The sequence below is a fragment of the Hordeum vulgare genome, chromosome 2H (assembly GCF_904849725.1).
Source record: "Hordeum vulgare subsp. vulgare chromosome 2H, MorexV3_pseudomolecules_assembly, whole genome shotgun sequence".
NCBI classification, from domain to species: domain Eukaryota; kingdom Viridiplantae; phylum Streptophyta; class Magnoliopsida; order Poales; family Poaceae; genus Hordeum; species Hordeum vulgare.
This window is the reverse complement of record NC_058519.1, coordinates 594,743,904-594,766,074: the sequence shown is the minus strand read 5'-3', so window position 1 is coordinate 594,766,074 and position 22,171 is coordinate 594,743,904. Positions and strand designations below refer to the sequence as shown.

At 54.0% G+C, this 22,171-nt stretch overlaps 1 protein-coding gene across 1 annotated transcript; it reads right to left on the bottom strand.

Annotated features, from left to right (window-relative positions):
* Positions 1 to 2,980: 2,980 nt before the first annotated feature.
* LOC123427552 (serine carboxypeptidase-like 7) lies at positions 2,981 to 21,634 on the bottom strand. Its single transcript, XM_045111631.1, has 14 exons — positions 21,360 to 21,634; positions 21,105 to 21,250; positions 20,931 to 21,007; positions 20,714 to 20,836; positions 20,512 to 20,614; positions 4,993 to 5,030; positions 4,786 to 4,887; positions 4,572 to 4,655; positions 4,281 to 4,463; positions 3,988 to 4,181; positions 3,774 to 3,887; positions 3,624 to 3,669; positions 3,416 to 3,530; positions 2,981 to 3,324 (listed from the first exon to the last, which is right to left on the bottom strand). Exons 1-13 carry the CDS (start codon positions 21,530 to 21,532, stop codon positions 3,447 to 3,449), a joined length of 1,467 nt encoding a protein of 488 aa, XP_044967566.1. The 5' UTR covers positions 21,533 to 21,634; the 3' UTR covers positions 2,981 to 3,324; positions 3,416 to 3,446.
* Between the last annotated feature and the right edge of the window lie 537 nt (positions 21,635 to 22,171).

Here is a 22,171-nt window from a genome sequence, read left to right as displayed (position 1 = left end):
GATCAAAATCAATATGGTTGCAACGAATGGGCACGACCGAGCTCTTTTGGAAGTTGGTGCAGAGGCCCGTGACGTCCCCAAACCCCCTCGAGATGGCAGCAAAGTTATCAACATCCTGCTTGATCAGTGCCAGGAAGAAGGTCGTGTCATCTGCGTATAGAGAAGTCCACATCATGGCTCCCCTACAGGATTTATGGAGGAGCCCCTTCTGTGTTGCCACATCAAGAATTTTTTTGGAGTGGGTCGATGGCGATGACAAATAGAAGCGGGGAAATAGGGTCCCCATGTTGGAGCCCCTTTCCATGCTTTATTGGGCAGCCGTCAATACCATTGAGAAGGATCCTCAAGGATGAGGAGCTAAGGATGGCCGCAATCCAATCCCTGAATTTACTTGGGAATCCTCGTCATTGGAGGAGATCAAGCAAGTACTCCCACCTCACGGAGTCAAAGGCCTTGCGAATGTCGAGCTTGAAGAGAAGGGATGGGGTCTTCCTCTTGTGAAGACGCCGGGCAAGGTTGCGGACGTGCAAGAAATTGCCGTGGATCCTTCTTGTTTTGATGAAGACGCTTTGGGCATTGGATACGAGATTTTTCATATGTGGGCCTAGACTCATGGATAGCACCTTCAAAATAATCTTTGCGATCGCGTGGATGAGGCTAATAGGTCTAAAGTCGGTGATCCCCTCCGCCTCCTACTTATTGGGCAAGAGCGCCACATTTGCGGAGTTGACCCATTGAAGATTTGAGGTGTTGAGAGAGTCAAAATGCATGACGACCCTCATGAGGTCGGGCTTGATGATGTCCCAACGCTTCTTGAAAGAGAGGCGTGTGAATTCATCCGGTCCCGACGCCTTGTCGCTTGGCATTGTTGTTGATTGCATCAAGGACCTCACTCTCGGCCATTGGGCAGCCAAGATCATGCGGGTCAAGAGACTCCAGATTTAGTTCATCCGAGTTGAAATCTTTGCGGCATCGAAGACCTCTTTTCACGACCTTGGAAAAATGGTCAGTGTTTCTTTCGTATACGCACAGAAGGTCAACCATGTAGTGTATGACGGTTTCTGGTACGCGCACGCTATACTCGAGGCCAAAACGATGGTCATACCAGGTATGCGCATAGAAGGTCAACCTATCCATACGCTTCAAACTAATCGAGGCCAAAATTCTCAAAACAAGTTTTCGCCCCATTTTATATGTAAAACAACATCGTAACATCGGCAACATGATACAATGTGGTGTGAAGGCCCCTCTTTTTTTTAGAAAAGGAGGTTAAACCCCCGACCTCTGCATCAATCGATGCATGCAGCCATTTTATTAATTATTCCACAAAGGTCTAACAAGAGTATACATCAGTCCACCCAAAGCCACCACTCACACCTACAAATTCGATGATATGGAGTGCTCTCATTCCACATACCTAAGACCGGTGTTGTTTCCAATCCATCCACATAACGTATCGGGAACAACAGCCGGTGCAGCACACCTAAAACGCACACCTCACGCACACGTTTTACTAGCCGCCATCATCCTCGAACCACTGACCCATCTTCAGGAAAGAGATCTGCATCATCCTTGCCAGTCCAATCATCTGTCGACGCCACCACGGCGCCCAACGGATCCACCATCCTGCGCTCATCTGTCCAGATGCGAAGACTCCGGAAGATCTGTCGTGCGTAGGACCTGCCAACCAGGCATGACTCGGCGTAGCACGTGTCGGCCAGGCATGACTTGACAGCTCCACCAAAATTCCGAGCAAGACGAAGCCGCTCCACCTCCTGCCTCAGTCTGCTAGCGCTGCTCCACAAACGATGCTTCCAAGAGAAAAACGACATCGCAGTACCGCCATCGTCCGATCTGGAAGACCATATCCTAGGGTTTCCCCCGAAGTAGTGCCCACCATCAGCAACCGTTCAGTACCCACACAGTGCCCACCACCACTCAGCCCTCAAGGCGACGCCTTCAGGAAGGTCACGACATCAAGGACGCCGTCACCGTCCACCGGAGTTAGGGTTTTCATCCAAGAGGCAAGGAAGGGGAGCAGAGGAGTAGATGTATACTGACATCTCCAAAAAGAATAACGGCGCCCTTGAGCGTCGTCGTCGTCGGCGGCGCGGCCGGCCTGGGCCAACCAAGGGGTTTCCCCCAATCCAAATCTCCTCCACTGGCTTCACCCGCAGGTAGGGCCCCGGCAACCACGCCGGCACCGCTAAGAATCCGTAAGAGAGAAGCCCACATATCAGGACCTGGGGGGCGCAGGTGGCGGTGCGGGCAGCGGCCGATGAAGGGGAACAGCACACCTCCACAACGACGCTTCCAAGAAAGATAGCGGCACCCATGAGTGTCGCTGTCGCGGCTCCGATGAAGATCGGAGCAAGGATTTCTCCCGGAGCTGCACTGGATATCCACCGCTACCGACCGCTGAGCATGGCCGCCACACCATCACGACCCCCAGCCAAGGCCACTGCACCGCGCGCCCTGGACACTGCTCGTGCCCAGCCGACCAGCGCAGCCTCGCCCGGCTGCCGCTCTACCACCAGGGCCGAGTGCCCCGCCAGATCCGACCATGGAGCCCCGGATCCGCCCTCCGTCGCCGCCGATTGGCGAGATCACAGCGGATCCCGCAACCGCCGACGCGAGGCGCCGCCGCCAGAGCCCGAGGGCCGACGCGAGGGGCCCCGCCGCCGCCATCCGCGGGGCGCGCGCGGCTTCGCCGGCGTCCCCTCCGGCAGCGGCGAAGCGGGAGGGGCGGAGATGGGGTCCGGTGTTCCTGCTGGATGCGCTGCTAGTCGCCGGTGCCAGGAGGCGCTGGAGAAGGCTCCGTGTGATTCGAGTCGCGCGCACGGAGAAGGAGAAGAGGCCGCACCCGGAGCTGGAGAAGAGCGGATCGAGGGAGCGCACCACCGGAGAGTTACCCGGAGGCGGACGAGGCGAGCGATGCGATAAAGCACATCAAAAAATATATAAGAAACTAGAACAAGCTTAACACCTAGAAGAGGTCCGACCATGGACACCTGAGCACCACAACAACGCCCCCAAGAGGGTGAAGACGCGAAGCAATGCCGCTGCCGAGTCCATACGAACAAGAGTTTTCACACGGAGCACTGACACAAGGATAAGATCTTCGACGACGTCTTCATGAAGCAAGCGACACCCACGGACGCCATCGTTGCCAGCGCTAGAAACACAAAACTTTCGCTCGAACACTCGCCACCACCACAAGAGGGACCCCGGCCACGGCCACAACTAGAGTCAGGTCATCCACATCAGATCTGGACACGGTCAAAACAGACCAAGGCCTCCCGCCGCCCACACGAGCACCACTGCCTGCCACAACAGGTTTGGAGCACACATGCTGATTCAAACAGACTTCACGAAATGAGGTATGTGTAGACGAACATATACACCCTAGACTTACTTAGATGATGTTATTACATACAGGTAGACGACTAGAGTGGCTGGCCCAGCATCCAACGGTTGAACATGGCGTAGCACCTCTCGGGCTCGTACTGAGGCGCCGTGTGCCCCGCTCCCTGCAAAACCAACCCGCAACAACAGCTCAGAACTGCCAATCCACCAATAACCACGCGCGCCACATACGCGATCAGAAAATATAATGTCACTACCTTTACGGTCGCGAATGTCAAGTTGTTGGAGTAAGTTATGGTGAATCTGCAGGCCCGTGAAATGGAAATCAAGCAGAGGCATCACTGTTACCGAGTGAGAAGAGCAGAGAGCAGGCAAGGCAATCAAAGTTGGAACGAACGATGACGAACCCGGCAGACTGGCCGTCGAGATGCCACGCCCTCCAGTCGTCGACGATTGGGAAGCCGAGCGACCTCACCCACGCCTGCGTCCCCAGGTGCGGCACAACCGCGTCGTGGTCGCCGCTGCCAACACCAATCAGAAAACTCAGTCAGGTTCAGATATCCCTAGCATCGAACGAACAAACCTACCACCTTGTGACGATGTCAGAGTTTCGCTCATTACCTGTACACCAGCGCACGGTAACCGTTGGCGGTGACATTCCGGTGGTACTTGATGCTGCTCCCGATGTCCAAGGCGTACGGCAGGTCGCCGTCGTGGCACCTCACCCACTCGTCCACGGTGCCGTCCTTGATCCCAAGGGCGTCTCGGGTGAGCGCGTCGTTCGCCCAGAAATACGTCAGGTAGGCCGTGTAGCTCTGCATGCACCCATGCGTAGCATTAGGTCAAACTCAAGGACTGTCAACACATACAATGGTGAGAGGTCTGTGGCTCTGTATATATATATGTTGGCTTACAATGCAGCCGGGTGGCACACGAGGTGGCGGGTGTTTTACTCGTTTCCCCGATGAAATTGCTGCTTCCTCGCTTAGGATCTTCCTGGCAGAACCAGCTGATTTGTCCGTCTCAGTGCCTGGTCTAGGAGATGCATAAACGCAGTTGTCCAACAAAATTTGGGCCATCATGACTTCTGAGAGGAGCTGCAATTTGAGTTGCATGCAGATGCAGTACATAACCTTCAGTCAGGTGCTAAATGGGAGTTGGTACGCAGGTTGAAAGTATCTGTGGGTGGGATATCTTATTCTTACATTATTGAAAGTGCCCAGAGATTGAGCACACAATGTATTTGTAGGATTCGTGTAGTCTTCTCCTTGGCAATGCCCCAATATTGTCTACAGAAGAAAAAATGAGAGAGAGAGAGAGAGAGAGACTGACTGACAGGGTAACATGCATATCATTTGGAGTGCAGAAATTTTTGGTGCGTGCAGATATCCTGGAGCGGATGTCTATGCGTTTAATTACCTCGTATAATTGATCTGATATTATACCAAGTCCATGAGCATATGGCACTCTAGAGTTAACATCAATGATTTCGCCGGTACCGGGGTTGCCTACCAAATAGCCCTGGGAGCGAGGAAATTAACGTAATTATGACATGCGATATATCGATGTAACCCCTCTGTAAAGAAATATAAAAATATTTAGATCATTACTTATCATGATGGTTACCTTAAGATTAAGAATGGGGCTCCTTCCAGCTTCGATACCTGCACATGGATAGACAGTTGAACTAGGTAAACAAAATTAAAAAATTGAGGTTCAAATTTAATCAATTATACTTTTGACTTTTGACAATTTAAAATAGAAAGAGCATCTACCGCGGACCTTGCAAATCCGTCCGCACGCTCATACTTCTCATTTTCTTCCTCATATGTCCGGTCACTTGCACGTGATTGATGAAGGGGAAGAGAGAGAGAAAAAAGAATGAATAAAAAAAGAAAAAGATGGTCCGGGATGTGGTCACGTCCTATGTGGCGCATTGCCCGGACGTGTCCGCGAGCCCTCATATCCTCCCCATATTTAGGATGGATATGAGGGTTCGCGGACAGCCCGGACATATTGGGACGATATTAGGGGTCTGGTTGGATCATTTTTCTTTTTTCTCCTGTCCGGTCACTGGCCGGGCGTGTCCGTGGACGTATGAAAGGTCATTTAAGGGATCTGGTTGTAGATGCTTTAAGAGCATCTTCAGCCACGACTTGCAAATTCGGGCCCTCAAACGCCCGCGGACACGCCTGGTCAGTGACCGAGCGTGTCCCTTATTTGTTCGTCTATGCAGCCACACTCCTCATTTTGTTCCTCATATGTCCGGTCACTTACGGTGATTGATGGAGAGGAAGAGAGAGAAGGAAAAGAACGAATAAAGAAAAAAAAAGGTGGTCTGAGGTAAGATCGCGTCCTATGCGGCGGACTGACCGAGTGCGCCCGGGCGCGTCCACGAGCTCTCGTATCCTCGTCATATTTGAGAGATGGATATGAGGGTTCGTGGACAGTCCGGACATACAAGGATGATATGAAGGATCCGGTTGGATCATTTTCTTTTCTCTCTCATGTCCTATCACTGATCGGGCGCATATGTAAATATACGACAGATCATTTAGGGGGTCCGGCTATAGATACTTTAAGCTATGTGTCGTGGGTATAAGCCTGACAGTAGATGTGTAGGGTACGAATGGGATGGGCAGAGTCCTAGCTACGACGAGGTTGTATGAGTTCGGGCCCCTCTGCGGTGGAGGTAACAGCCCTACGTCTCAGTGCTCTCGGAGCTTGTTACCGAGTGTAATACGGAATACAATGATTTTCTAACCCTTCTACCAGTGGGGGAGGGCGGCTTATATAGAGTGCGCTGTCCTCCACATGGTTCCGGTATAAGGGCGGAGTAGTGGGGATTGAATGCATACGTTACAGGTAACGTATGCTCTAAATGCTAATAAATGCACCCGGAAACGTACGACCGTTTCCCTCCACGGAGGTTACGATGTACCGAGTGTATCCAGTCGGTTAGCTTGGTATTCTCCGAATGCTGGTATCCGACTGGATGATATAGGACCTATCCCCGACTGGATAATGGGGATTCCTTAATTCAGTCGGGGTAGACTTAGGGTCTTGTCCTTTGTGTGGGGTAGTCCTTGGGTAGGACCTGTTTGGCAGGCCTATGACCCTACCCTAGGACTATGACCCCATCATTAGTCCCCGAATGGATTGGGGTTGATACGACGAAGCGGTGCTTGAAGTTTGGATCCGACTGGATTAGATTCGGCTTGGGCGTTGCTTGCCCCTATCCATTTTACCTTTTCTGACCAACGATCCGAGTGGAAGTGCTTGCGAAATCGACTGTCGGGAGCCGAGTGTTTCCGCGGCATCTTTTGACGCGACCGGTCAACTGACAGCGGCGGATTTTCCGGGATCTCAAATTTTGGGTTCCGCGCGCTCAGCGGGGACGACGTCAGCGCACTCGAGTAGCGCCTGACGCCTCGATTCTCGCGCCTTCAAGTCCTCCACTGATATCGCCGCGGCCGGTCGGGCGGATAAGGTTTCGGGGCCACCCGCCAGTGACCCAGTCGGAACCCTATTTAAATCTGGGCGGCGAGACTTCTTCGTTACGCTCGCCAAATCTTTCGCTCTCGCCTGCTCCGTCTTCCTCGCCACCTCCAGCGCTCCAACACTCCCTCCTTCTCCTTCCTCTCGAGAGTTCGCCGTCGCCTCCATGACCAAGGGTCAGACCAGCAAGATGGAGGCGAGGAAGAAGAAGGGCAAGGCGGCGGCGCCTGCTCAACGGCGGCAGCGGCCGCTGCCGGCGGGGTGGATCCAAGGAGACTTCCTCCCCTCCACGGTGACGGAGGGAGATCTGCTGTAGCTGGTGGAGCACGGAGTGCTCGTGCACAAGTCCTGGAGACTGCCGGCGGAGGACGAGGTCGAGCCGGCGCCCCGGGAGGGGGAGCGCGTCCTGCTCCTCAGCCATGTCCACCGAGGTTTTTCTTTGCCTCCGCACCCTTTCTTCAAAGGCATCATGAATCACTTCGGTGCCCAACTTCATCATTTCCCTCTGAATGCCATCGCACAACTTTCTGCCTTCATAGTCTTATGTGAATGTTTTATCGGCTGCCCTCCCCATTGGGGTTTGTTCAAACACATCTTCTCCACCCGATCCCAAACCATCAAACGACTTAGCCAGTCGGATGATAAGACGCACCTCCTCCAGCTCTGTGGGGTTTAGGATTCCAGAAGAAGAGTCGGAGTAGCTATCCTGCTCTCCAGTTAAGTGAGTCGGTTAGGAACTAGCAGTCGACATGGTTCTACTGCCAGGATATCGCCTGTCCGAATGCGTCGACTGGTCTGCCTCCTTTTAGTCTAGACCGGCCCGCCCCGCCTAAACAGCTCGCGCTCTCGAAGGCGGAGAAGAACGACGTCCAACCCTTGGTTGAGGCGCTCGTGGACGTCGTCAGGAGGGGGGTCACCGGTATAGACCTGCTGGAAGTCTTCCTCGGTCGGCGGATCCAGCCTCTGCAGGCTCGCGACCATGCCATGTGGCATTATACGGGGCCCGAGGATTCCACTCGGACCAATGTTGTGGGCGTGACTGAGGAGAGGGTGACCTCGTGGGTGCTCCAGATCACGGGGCCCTGTGAGAATCCCAAAGGATCACAGCAAGTGAAGCCCTTCTGCGCGGATAATCCTCCGCCGAATCAGGTGAGAGAGTCTTGTCGAGTGCTCCTAACTGTCTTAATCTTGTCGTTTGCTTGAATCTCTGTGTGATGTTGGATGTCGCCGACTAAATTTTATGCAGGCGTGGACCAACTGGTTTTCTCCCGTCTCGAACGGTAATTCGGCCGAGGAGGAGGAGGGCAGCCAGGAGGGCAGCGTGGAGAGCGCTGAATACGTCTCCGACACCGGGGAGTCGGAGGAAGAGTCCAGCGAGGAGGAGGAAGAAGATGAGGAGCAGGACTCGCCACCCCCACAACAGGAGCATCGGACCAAGCGCCGACACGAGCCCACTGTCCCCTTAGCTCCTCCCACGTCTTCGAGTGCTCCGCCTACTGCTCCAGTGGTCCCGAGTGTTCGAAGCGCTAAGAGGACCCGGGATGTCGGCGCTGAGCCTGCGGGCCAATCTTCTAAGGCGCCCAAGCCGAGTGGGCCTAAACCTCGGAAGGCTCTGCCGCGAATGAGGGTCGCTGTCCCCGTCACCTTCACGTAAGTGTACTCAGCTTTCAGTTTTTTCTGATATCCGAGTAAACTTCTGCTTATTGGCCGACTGGATCTCACTCGACAGGGTCGCTACTTCTGCCACCTCCCCGGCGCGTCAGGAAGACGACCCCATGGATACGGACAATGTCGTCTCGTCTCAGCCAGGTGCGTTGTAGGAACGTCGAGTGTTTTATACCATCACTTCTTTCTTTTTCTGAGACCTCGTGTCATTCGGCCTGTCAGAGGGCGATCTGTCTGGATGAGGGCGACCAGGGGAGAGCCGACCCAGCAGTGGAGCCTGTTCTTGAGGCTTCTCCTCCCGCTGCCGCTCTCGCCGCTGACATGCTGCCGATAGAGGCACCGCCGCCGACTGAACCAGTGCTGGTGGAGGAGGGGCCGACTGGGGCGGGCCTTGGGATGCCTCAGGAACCTCCGACGATTCCAGGTTTGTCGCATGCTGAATTCAGCATCCAGCGTCTTCCGGAGGAGCAGGTGGGAGCGGTCAAGGGGGCTATGGTGCAGGCGGAGCTGATGACTGGAGAAGCCAAGAGGGCCTATGACTCCATTGCGGCCTTGTACCAGCGGAGCTTGGAGCTGCGCGATGATATCCGAGTAAGTGGTCTAGTAAGTATTTACTTTTCCCCTGTAACCCACTGGGTGTTATTGAATATCATCTGTTGTTTGCAATGGGTTCACTCTGAGTGAACCCAGTGGGTGTAGTCCCCGAGACTTTTGTCGAGTGCTTGCACCGACAGTTGTCTTTATACACTTTGCCTTGAGTTTGGTTGTGTCTGTAAATAGGATTACCGAGTGCGAGTAATTATTGCAGTCGGAGTGCACTTACGGTAAGAGTCCCCGAGAGTAAGTTGTACTCAAGTCGGGTAGTATTGGCCTCGGAGGCGTAGGTGGTAACATGCATTTCAATAGGGCAGGCCTGCTTGAGGTGCATGCCAGTGGGGTAACTCTCAGTGAACCCACTGGGTGTAGTCCCCGAGACCGCTGTCGACTGCTTGCGTCGGCGGGGGTCTGAAGAACTTAGACCGTCAACTGTTGAACTTTCTGATTGTCCCTTATTTCTTGTTGGCAGAAAACTTGTGCAATGGGATCAGCCTATGAGACTCTCAAGGCGGAGAGGAATCAGTTCGCTGGTGAACTTGATGCGGCCATGCTTGCAATGGCTGGCATGAAGGATGCCCTGGCGGAACGGGAGAAGTCATTGGAGCAGGCGCGTGAAGTGAACAAGGTGGTGACTGAGGAAGTGGAAAATATGGGGAAGCACAGGACTGCGCTGATGAGTCAGATGGATGTGCTGAACAAACGATGTAGAGCACAAGAGAAATATGTCAGCGACTGGGCTCGGCGGATGATGGCGCGTCTGGCTGGTAAGTCCTTATCTTTCCGAGTGGTAGTGTTATGTGCGTAGCAGTCGGCTCTTATTGTCTGTTTGTCCTATTGTCGCAGATTTTTGCTTTGACGCCGAAGCTGAAGCAGCTGACGTGGAGCGTTCGATTCTTGAGAACGTTCCACTCGGCGATGACGCCAATCGGGATCTACTCCGTGCGCACATCCGCGTGGGCAAAGTTGGTCCTTTCATCGGTCGACTGAGAGAAATCGTCGGCCGAATCGACAAGGAGCTTTGGCCAGAAGATGAGTCGCGACAGGAGATGGAGAGCCTGATGACCCGACTGCAGGAGATTCCCAACAGAGTGCAGTCGTGGAAGAAATCTGCAGCTCGTTGCGGTGCAGATGTTGCTCTGTTATTGGTCTGAGTCCATTGCAAGGAGGTGCGTGAGGAAAAGCTGAAGACACTGAAGGTCGCCAACACGAAGAAGCTCCGATTCGAAGACTTCATGGAGACGTTCCTTGAGGGTGCTACCCGCATCGCCGATGGAATTGACTTGGACACCTTTGTTGAGCCCTCCAGTCCTGGCGCTGACCCTGCTGACGCGTAAGAAAATTTATCCTCGGTATGCCGAGTGTGTTATGTGTAAGGTACTTTGGCCACTTCTGTTGGCTGTCACACTTTTAAATCGGTGCGGGTAAACTTGATCTGCACCGAGTTAGCTATCTGTGCGAGAATTTTGGAATCCGATTTTCGCTCTTCTGTTGCAATGTTGATTCGAGTTTTTGGTTGGCGTTTCTTGGTGAAGCCAAAGGCAAACAGTCGATGTTGGATCGTTGTTAAGCCTCCGAGTGTGACGTGAAGTGCACACTAGGAGAAGGTTAATACTTAGGCGATGCTGGATCGCAGCTAAGCCCCCGAGTGTGACGGTAAGTGCACACTCAGAGAGAGTTAATACTTAGGCGATGTTGCATCGCAGCTAAGCCCCCGAGTGTGACGTTAAGTGCACACTCGGAGAGAGTTAATGCTTAGGCGATGCTCGATCGCAGCTAAGCCCCCGAGTGTGACGGTAAGTGCACACTCGAAGAGAGTTAATACTTAGGCGATGCTGGATCGCAGCTAAGCCTCCGAGTGTGACGTGTAGTGCACACTCAGAGAAGGTTAATACTTAGGCGATGCTGAATCGCAGCTAAGCCCCCGAGTGTGACGTGTAGTGCACACTCGGAGAAGGTTAATACTTAGGCGATGCTGAATCGCAGCTAAGCCCCCCCCGAGTGTGACGTGTAGTGCACACTCGGAGAAGGTTAATACTTAGGCGATGCTGAATCGCAGCTAAGCCCCCGAGTGTGACGTGTAGTACACACTCGGAGAAGGTTAGTACTTAGGCGATGCCGAATCGCAGCTAAGCCTCCGAGTGTGACGCGTAGTGCACACTCGGAGAAGGTTAATACTTAGGCGATGCTGAATCGCAGTTAGGCCCCCGAGTGTGACGTGTAGTACACACTCGGAGAAGGTTAGTACTTAGGCGATGCTGAATCGCAGCTAAGCCCCCGAGTGTGACGCGTAGTGCACACTCGGAGAAGGTTAATACTTAGGCGATGCTGAATCGCAGCTAAGCCCCCGAGTGTGACGTGTAGTACACACTCGGAGAAGGTTAGTACTTAGGCGATGCTGAATCGCAGCTAAGTCCCCGAGTGTGACGTGTAGTACACACTCGGAGAAGGTTAGTACTTAGGCGATGCTGAATCGCAGCTAAGCCCCCGAGTGTGACATGTAGTACACACTCGGAGAAGGTTAGTACTTAGGCGATTCTGAATCGCAGCTAAGCCTCCGAGTGTGACGCGTAGTGCACACTCGGAGAAGGTTAATACTTAGGCGATGCTGAATCGCAGCTAAGCCCCCGAGTGTGACGTGTAGTACACACTCGGAGAAGGTTAGTACTTAGGCGATGCTGAATCGCAGCTAAGCCCCCGAGTGTGACGTGTAGTACACACTCGGAGAAGGTTAGTACTTAGGCGATGCTGAATCGCAGCTAAGCCCCCGAGTGTGACGCGTAGTGCACACTCGGAGAAGGTTAGTACTTAGGCGATGCTGAATCGCAGCTAAGCCCCCGAGTGTGACGCGTAGTGCACACTCGGAGAAGGTTAGTACTTAGGCGATGCTGAATCGCAGCTAAGCCCCCGAGTGTGACGCGTAGTGCACACTCGGAGAAGGTTAATACTTAGGCGATGCTGAATCGCAGCTAAGCCCCCGAGTGTGACGCGTAGTGCACACTCGGAGAAGGTTAATACTTAGGCGATGCTGAATCGCAGCTAAGCCCCCGAGTGTGACGCGAAGTGCACACTCGGAGAAGGTTAATACTTAGGCGATGCTGAATCGCGGCTAAGTTTTTTTTTAGACCGGAGTCTGTGACCGCGGAAGAACTTTGAACCTGCAAAAAACTTTATATTATTTCGCCAATACTTGTTCGTTACATCGCTTCAGTCGACGATCACGTGTAGAAGCGCTTCAGGAGGTCTCCGTTCCATGCGCGCGGCTCGTCTGTCTCTCTCTGAATGTTGTAGAGTCTGTATGTTCCGTTGTTCAGCACCTTGGAGATGATGAAGGGTCCTTCCCAGGCCGGAGCTAACTTGTGGGGTCTTTGCTGATCCACTCGGAGCACCAGGTCGCCTGCTTGGAACGTCCGACTTCTGACGTGGCGTGCATGAAAACGCCGCAGATTTTGTTGATAAATGGTTGAGCGAATTAACGCCATCTCGTGCTCCTCTTCCAGAAGGTCCACTCCGTCTTGCCTTGCTTGTTCTGCTTCAGCTTCGGAGAAGAGTTCGACTCGTGGCGCATTGTGAAGCAAGTCACTCGGAAGGACCGCTTCTTCTCCTTAAACGAGGAAGAACGGTGATCGCCCTGTAGATCTGTTCGGGGTTGTTCGAAGTCCCCAAAGCACCGAAGGTAGCTCGGTAACCCAAGCCCAGCGGCATGTGCTATCTCTCGCAGTAGTCGGGGCTTCAATCCTTGCAAAATAAGCCCGTTTGCCTGCTCTGCTTGTCCGTTGGACTGAGGATGTGCTACGGAAGCAAAATCCACTCGGATGCCCTGGCTTGTGCAGAACCCTTTGAATCTGTCCGAGTCAAAGTTTGTCCCGTTGTCCGTAATTATGCTGTGAGGTACCCCGAATCCGAAGATGATGTCCCTGACAAACTTGACGGCTATCGAAGCGTCGAGCTTTTTGATGGGCTTCGCTTCGATCCACTTCGTGAACTTGTCGACTGCCACCAACAGATGTGTGTATCCACCTTGGCCTGTCTTGAACGGGCCGACTGTATCTAATCCCCACACTGCAAACGGCCACACCAGAGGGATTGTCTTCAACGCGGACGTTGGCTTGTGGGATTTGTTGGAGTAGAACTGGCAGCCCTCGCATCGATCAACCATATCCTTAGCCATCTCGTTAGCTTGCAGCCAAAAGAAGCCAGCCCTGAATGCCTTGGCTACGATTGCTCTCGAAGAAGCGTGATGACCGCAGGTCCCCGAGTGAATATCCTCCAGGATCAGCTGCCCCTCCTCTGGGGAGATGCATCGTTGAAGAACGCCTGAGATACTCTCCTTGTACAATTGGCCTTCAATCACAGTGAATGACTTTGACCTGCATACTATCTGCCTGGCTTGGACTTCGTCTTCTGGAAGTTCTTGCCTCAAGATGTATGCCACGATCGGCACAGTCCAAACGGGAATGACAGCCAGAATTTCCATGACCAGATCAACCACAGCAGGTACATCGACTTCAGTCGGATTTGTTGTGCTCTTGGGCTGTACCGGTTCCTCTGTGAAAGGATCTTCTTTGACTGAGGGGAGGTGGAGGTGCTCGAGGCAGACGTCACTCGGGACTAGTCTCCGAGTGGATCCGAGTTTTGCTAACTCGTCAGCTGCTTGGTTCTTCAGTCTTGGAACATGGTGGAGCTCCAGACCTTCAAACTTCTTCTCCAGCTTCCTCACTGCATTGCAGTATGTGGTCATGGTGGGGTTCCTGACGTCCCACTCTTTCATCACTTGATTGACCACCAAATCCGAATCGCCGTAGACCATCAAGCGACGGACACCGAGTGAGATGGCCATGCGCAATCCGTAGAGGAGAGCTTCATACTCTGCCTCGTTGTTGGAGGAATCAAAGTGTATCTGCAACACGTATTTGAGCTTGTCGCCCTTTGGTGATATGATCACAACACCAGCGCCGGAGCCATTCAACATCTTAGACCCATCGAAGAACATTGTCCAATGAGCCGAGTAGATGTGGGTCGGTTGCTGTTGTTCTACCCATTCTGCTATAAAGTCGGCCAGGGCTTGAGACTTAATAGCTTTCTTGGCCTCGAACTTGATGTCACAGTACAGCATCTCCATTGCCCACTTCGCCACTCGGCCTGATGCGTCTCGATTGTGGAGAATTTCCGACAACGGAACATCAGAAATGACAGATACCGAGTGGTCTTGGAAATAATGAGCCACCTTCTTCGCAGTCATATAGATCCCATATATAAGTTTTTGATAATGGGGATACCTCTGCTTGGAAGGGGTCGGGACTTCGGAGACGTAGTACATTGGCCACTGAACTTTGTATGCTTTGCCTTCTTCTTCTCGCTCGACTGTAAGAACAGTACTGACAACTTGATTTGTAGCCGCGATATATAGAAGAAGGGGCTCTTTACTGAGCGGAGCAGTAAGAACCGGCTGGGTGGAAAGTAGGACTTTGAGGTCGTCGAATGCGACTTGGGCTTCGTCTGTCCACTCGAAGGTATCTGATTTCTTCATGAGTCGGTACAGAGGAAGTGCTTTTTCGCCGAGTCGACTGATGAACCTGCTTAAAGCCGCTAGGCAACCTGTGAGTCGTTGAACATCGTGTATTCTGACCGGCCTCTCCATTCGGACGATGGTCCCGATCTTTTCGGGGTTGACGTTGATCCCTCGTTCGGAAACGAAGAAACCGAGTGACTTTCCGCTGGGAACACCGAATGAACATTTGGCTGGGTTGAGCTTGATATCGTGCCTACGAAGGTTGGCGAATGTTTCTGCCAAGTCAGTCAGCAGGTCGGAACCTTTGCGTGACTTGACTACGATATCATCCATATGTGCCTCCACATTGCGACCGATCTGGTCGAGGAGACATTTTTGGATCATGCGCATAAAGGTAGCTCCTGCATTCTTCAGACCGAAAGGCATAGTGATGTAGCAGAAGCACCCGAATGGGGTGATGAAGGCTGTCTTTAACTCATCGGGACCATACAGACGGATTTGATGATAGCCCGAGTAGGCATCGAGAAACGACAGACGCTCGCAACCCGTAGTCGAATCGACAATTTGATCTATGCGGGGGAGCGGAAAATGGTCTTTCGGGCAGACCTTATTGAGGTGCTTGAAGTCGATGCACATTCGGAGCGACTTGTCCTTCTTGGGCACCATAACAACATTGGCGAGCCACTCGGAGTGGTGAACCTCGCGAATGAAGTTGGCTGCTAGCAGCTTGGCCACCTCTTCCCCGATTGCCTTCCTCTTGTGCGCGGCGGACCGGCGCAGACGTTCTCGGACAGGTCAGGCCGTGGGATCCACGTGCAGTCGGTGCTCAGCCAACTCCCTGGGTACACCTAGCATGTCGGAGGGTTTCCATGCGAAGATGTCCCAGTTATCACGGAGGAATTGGGTGAGCTCGGCTTCCTATTTAGGATCGAGGGTGGTGGAGATGTTCGTCGGGGCAGTAGTGGCGTCCGTCGGGTGGATGCTGACCTTCTTCATCTCTCCGCCGACTGAAATGCAGACTCTGAAGCTGGCTTCTTCGAGCGCATCAGGTCGGCGGGGTCGACTATTTTCTTGTACTCGTCCAGTTCGAGGACGGCCATCTGCTGGTCGGCAATCCTTGATCCCTGCTGCAGACACTCATCAGCTCGGTGCCGATTGTCTGTGATGATGATCACGCCTTTCGGGCCCGGCATCTTCAGCTTCAGGTACACGTAACATGGACGGGACATGAAGTGCACATACGCTGGGCGACCCAGAATCGCGTGATAAGCGCTCTGGAAGTCAACCACTTCGAACGTCAGTCTTTCCTTGCGGAAGTTCTTGTCGGAGCCGAAAACGACGTCCAACGCAATCTGGCCGAGTGATTTGGCCTTCCGTCCAGGGACGACTCCGTGGAACTGCATGCTGCTCTCGCTGAGTTTGGACATCAGGATGCCCATCCCCTTAAGGGTGTCGGCATACATGATGTTCAAGCCGCTGCCGCCATCCATGAGGACTTTGCGCAATCGGACTCCTTCTACCACCGGGTCGACGACCAGGGCCTGTCTTCCCGGGGTGGGTACATGTGCCGGATGATCCGACTGGTCAAAGGTGATCGCAGTCTGGGACCATTTGAAGAACTTGGGGTTGGAAGGGGTGGCCATGTTCACCTCTCGGTTCACCAGCTTCAGTCGACTCTTGCTCTCGACGTCAGCAAAAATCATCAGGGTGGTGTGGACCTGGGGGAACGGATCCTCCTTATCCTCCTCATCCTGTTCATGGTCCTTCTCACTCGGCTGCCCTTCGCTGAATCCCTGGATCAGGAGGCGACATTGTCGAGTGGTATGCTTCGCATATATGGGGTTGCCTTCTTCATCCATCTTCGTGTGCACCGGACAAGGCTGGTCCAGGATGGGATTGTTGAACGGCTTCTTCTTGGGGGTAAACTGCGCCTTCCCTTTGCCCTTGAACTTAGCATTGGTCATGGCTGCAGCCTCTGCTTGCGGTGTGGGCGGAGCTTTCTGTTTCTGCTTCCGAGTGTTACCTCCGTCAGCATCGCCGACTGTCTTGTTCTTGCCGCTCCGGATGCGGTCCTCCTCTTCGCCATTTGCATAGCGCGTCGCTATCTCCATCATCTTGCTCATGAAGATGTCGCCTGTCCGACCGAACTTTAAGTACAGCTCTCTGTACCGCACGCCTGCCTTGAAGGCGCAGACTGCTTGATGCTCGGTGACGTTCTCCACCGTGTGGTAGAGAGTTGTCCAACGCTGGATGAAGTCGCGCAGGGGCTCATTCGGCTTCTGGACACAGTGCTGGAGCTCCACAAGGCCTGCAGGGCGTTTGCACGTCCCTTCGAAGGTCCTGATGAATACTCGGGCCAGATCTGCCCAACTGTAAATGCTCGAGGGGGCCAACTGGTTTAGCCACGCTCGTGCCGAGCCATCGAGCATCGGAGGGAGGTGCTTCATAGCGACATGGTCGTCCCCTCCTCCGATCTGGACTGCCACTCGGTAGTCATCCAGCCATGTTTCCGGCTTGGACTCTCCTGTAAACTTACTGATTCCCGCTGCCAATCGGAAGTTGGGCGGGATGTCAGCCGAGCGGATGGCTCGACTGAAACACTCGGGACCGGACACGATGGCCCTGCTTCCACTCGGACGGTCCATGTCGTAACCATCACGGTGGGCTCGACCCCTGTCGACTCTTCGCTGGGCGATACGTCCTCTTGCGTCGGGTCTTGGGTCGTGAGTGTCGCCGACCGAACACCGATCATCATGATGTAGGGATCCATAGGGCCCACCCCACGGAGGGGTGCGTGAGCGGCGGCGATCTTCGTGAATCAAGGAACGGTTGTCACCCCTGTGGCGCTGATGGGATCCAGGGTTGTGAACCGACCGATGCGTGTTGGCGTGGACGGAACTATTGTAGATCCGGTTGTGCGACTGGGAGACTGCCGAATTCTGCTGATGCGCCGTGTGCAACAGGGCTCAGATCTGCTCGATCCCTCTACCAGCCTCTGAATCGGTCGGTTGGAGGGAATCGGCTATCTTGGCAGCAGCAGCCAAGTTGAGGAGGGGCGTGCGGAACAACTCTACGTTGCTCCGCCGAGTGTGTCGACTGGCAGAACGACGAGGTGGACGGCGCGCACCGGATGCTTCACCGACCTCGCGCTCGCTTCGACCAGCTTGACGGGGATCTTCATGGGTGTTGGCCATGTGAACTTCTGCTGCAGGCCCGCGGCCTGCGTACTCGGAAGGAAACTCAGTCGGAACTGAGCCCGAGTGCTGGGAACGCGGGGCAACCACAACAGACTCCAGAACTGCCACTTGAGAAGACGCGATCTGACGTGCTCGGGCATGCTGCACCCAACGTTGGAGACGCGGACGGCGGGACCGCTTGTTGCGGCGCATGATGGAGTTGCAGGTCGACAACGGAGCCGATTGTTGGAGAAGAAGAACGCCGCGGGCGCCAGCACGGAAGTGTGTGGCCCCGCGACGGGGAAGCGCCTCGACGTCGAGAGGTGCCTCCCGAAGCCACGCTGAATCGTCGACGGTGAAGGAGAGAGCGCCGAAGAAGATCTGGTGACCCATGCTCGAATCTCCACCAGACGACATGACGAAAGGAAGTAGACGCAAACTCGCCGGAAGTCGCTTAGACGCCTGCCCCACGGTGGGCGCCAACTGTCGTGGGTATAAGCCTGACAGTAGATGTGTAGGGTACGAATGAGATGGGCAGAGTCCTAGCTACGACGAGGTTGTATGAGTTCGGGCCCCTCTGCGGTGGAGGTAACAGCCCTATGTCTCAGTGCTCTCGGAGCTTGTTACCGAGTGTAATACGGAATACAATGATTTTCTAACCCTTCTACCAGTGGGGGAGGGCGGCTTATATAGAGTGCGCTGCCCTCCACAACGGTTCCGGTATAAGGGCGGAGTAGTGGGGATTGAATGCATACGTTACATGTAACGTATGCTCTAAATGCTAATAAATGCACCCGAAAACGTACGACCGTTTCCCTCCAGGGAGGTTACGATGTACCGAGTGTATCCAGTCGGTTAGCTTGGTATTCTCCGAATGTTGGTATCCGACTAGATGATATAGGACCTGTCCCCGACTGGATAATGGGGATTCCTTAATTCAGTCGGGGTACACTTAGGGTCTTGTCCTTTGTGTGGGGTAGTCCTTGGTTAGGACCTGTATGGCAGGCCTATGACCCTATCCTAGGACTATGACCCCATCACTATGCGTTTACGAGTTTCAGCTACATGAGCCATTTTTTCAAAAAGAGCTGCATGAGCCATACTTTTATACGTGTCGTATCAGACTTTTTTTCTTTTGTCTCGAAATAGGCTATCGCCCCGTTATATATATATATATATATATATATATATATATATATATATATATATATATATATATATATATATATATATAGCAACCACATGATACAACATGAAACCACTCATGGGGCAAAACATCACATCCACGCCCAAAAAAGAAAAGAAAGAGAAAATAATGCCAACACCGACGGCTTAACAAAAACAATAGTGACCCGCAACCGCTGCGTCTCCTCCGAAATATTTCCACCACGATCCAAGCATCTTGATCCATCGCGTACCAAGCAGCACCTTCACGAAGGATAATGACGACGATGACACTGCTGCCCGGACAGGTCCTAGGGTTTCCCCCGGTACGCTCCGAGGCGTGGGGAGGAGGCACACCCGACACCCTTCAGAAAGGAAGGGTGACACTCTCAAGCGTCACCGTGTCGGTGTCAAAAGACAAGGATTTCTCCCGACCCCCAAGCCACCACCCCCCGGACAATCAGAGACGGACCACTAAGCATGCCATCCACCAACAAACGCCACCTCGGTCTTGCAATCATCATCGTCGTCTCACCATGATCAACGTAGCAAGGCCGGTCAGTCTGAGGCGAACCACCCGAAGACACGATCTGACAGGGGGACAACCACACAGAAGGGGACTACCTCCACCGTCCAAGACGGTCGCCGTCCGGACACGACGACGAGAGCACACCGAACCATTGGAACCGGAGGGCAGCAGCAGCGCAGCCACCCGGAGGGCGTCCTCCACCGCCATCGGCGGGTGCCGACCGGACACAGCAGCCAGGACACACCAGGCCAAGAAGGCCCGGCCGAGCGCCGACCAAGTCCCGGGGCTCGTAAAGTCCCGGTGCCGTGCCGCTGAACGTAGGCCGCCACCGCCGCTACCCTCATGCAACCCAAAAGCTCAGCCGGGCATGGACAAGCTCGTGAAGCTCCCATCGTCACGCCGCAGCGATGCGATGTCAACGCTGCCATCCCCGCCGCAAACCAACCAGAGGCGACGAGGCAGGCCCGACCAGACCCAGATCGGGCCCGGGGGGGCAGATATGGGCCTGAAGGGCCGGATCGCTGCCACCGCTACCCAGCCACCAACGGCAGCACCACCGCCACCGAGACCATCCACGACGCACCAGGGGGAGCCCCGCCGCCGCGCCGGGCCGCTGCCGCCGAGACGCACCACCAAGCCCCAGGTTGCCCCGCACCACCCAAGCCACGAGGGGAAAGGCCGGAGTCCCGCCGCCACCGGGGCCGCCCGACCAAGGACCGGCGTGGCGCACCGGCGACGGCAGGAGGAGGGAGGGAAGGGAGGGGCGAGCGGGCGAGAGGGTGGGGGGCGCGGCCCGACCGTCGCGGGGGCGGCGTGGGGTCGCGGGAGAGGAGGAGGGGGAGAGGGGGCGCGGATCCGAGGGCCCTGGGTCGACGGAGTGGGAGGGAAGGAGGGGGAGAGGGGGAGGGGGCGGGGCCGGCCGCCGCCGGCGACAGCGGGGGGAGGGAGGAGGGGCCGACTTTTTTTCGTTTTAAAAAGAGAAAAATGTGCATAGCGTGGGTACCTACCTTCTGAGATCTTTTGAGCGATAAATGGTACAAGTTGTCCAGCACGAGAGTCTCCCCCAATGTAGAGAGGGTTTGCGAGGAACTCGGGACGGTCAGTGAACCACTAGACGTTGTCACACGGATTACACCGAATTAGTACACGATCCCTCAAAAAGAGCTAAATCAAATTAGACTAATTAGTGGATCAGAGCAGCCACTGTACCTTGATGAGGAGTTCATGGAGCTGCAACGAGGTAGATACTTCCCCAACATCGTAGCCTTGGGGTCGTCTTGAAAATGAAAACCCTGCCCCGACCGGCGTATCGACGAAAAGGATATTGGCCACCTGCATATACAGATGGACGCCGTCAACACAACACACGGGCATGAAATGAACCGGCATTGCATGCGTACGTACGTATGCAAGAAACAGAACCGACCTTTGTCCATGAGTAGGGGTTGAGTTGCAGGCGCGGCACGGTGCCGTTGTAGGGCTCTGGGACGAATTGGAACGGGCCTGCAGTCGCCGTCCACATGCATGGAACAATATGATGTCAGGAGAGCAATGCCATTGGCGTGGCGAGTCAACGGTTGAGAATGCAAGCTAGACGTACCGATCTCCAAGGCGAGGCCGCTGAGCACCGAGCAGCGGTCGCCGCCGGTGAGCCAGAGGAGGAAAGGGGCGTCCTCCGCGCCGGCCTCGGACTCGACGAAGTAGTAGAACAGCTCCGTGCCGTTCTCCTCGTCCACCTCCACGTACCTTGAGTTGAGAAGCGACGGCAAAACTTAGCCAATGGGGTCGGTCGATCAAGGTGATCCGTCTTGCTGCGTGGAAAAAATAGCCGAAGAAGGAGGCGGGAAATGGGTACCCGGTCTCGAGGTGGAAGGGGAGGCGGCCATGGAACCCGGGGAGGCTGTTCACCACCTTGGAGCTGGAACTCGAGGCTGCGGCGGCGGCGGCGACGGCGACGGCGAGCAGCCGTGGCGGGGTCGGCGCGAGTGCGAGGAAGAGGCAGAGCGGCAGGAGCAGCCGCCGGATCATTCTCGGAGATGGTGGTGGCTTCGGTTCCTTGTGCTCTGTTTTTGTTGCTCTCTGCAAGAGGCTGAGACAACAAGGCACCACCTTGTGTAGATGCCAGCAAAGCAGAAGGACATCTGCATGAGGCTTTTTCAAACGATGCTTCTTGTATGGAAGTTTCTAAAACTTATCTATAATTTAGTCTCATTCATTTAATAAATAATAATAATAAATAAAGTAATACAATCCTTGTCAACACACACGCATCTTATGGTATCATATTTAATGATTATAAAAAAGTAAATGAGACATAACTAAAACTCAGCTAGATGAGTTCTAACAAAACCGTTTTGGTATTATGTACTTATAATACTAGTGCGCATGATCAGCACTCTTATCTCTTTCTTGACAGCCATATTAGATTGCTAATCAATATCATGTGTCAGGCGTGGCTAGTTGTCTCACGCAAAAGAATTGGATCTGATCAATCTCAAGATTCGTCATCACACAACCCGCCAAAAAAAAAAGTCAAAACGCGCACAGTATGTGCAGTATTGTAAGCGATCACGCAGCACCCAGGACAGGCAAAAATGTACTATTGTGTATGACTGAACAATTGATTCTTAAAAACAAATTGTATGACTGAACAGTTTAAACTTTGAT

Excerpts from the sequence above, each read along its gene's own strand:
- LOC123427552 (XM_045111631.1), bottom strand. The coding sequence starts at position 21,532 with ATGATCCGGCGGCTGCTCCTGCCGCTCTGCCTCTTCCTCGCACTCGCG. Across the intron at positions 20,615-20,713 it reads TCCATGAACTCCTCATCAAG|TGGTTCACTGACCGTCCCGA; the intron begins GTACAGTGGCTG and ends GACAACGTCTAG. Across the intron at positions 4,888-4,992 it reads GCCCCATTCTTAATCTTAAG|GGCTATTTGGTAGGCAACCC; the intron begins GTAACCATCATG and ends CCTCGCTCCCAG.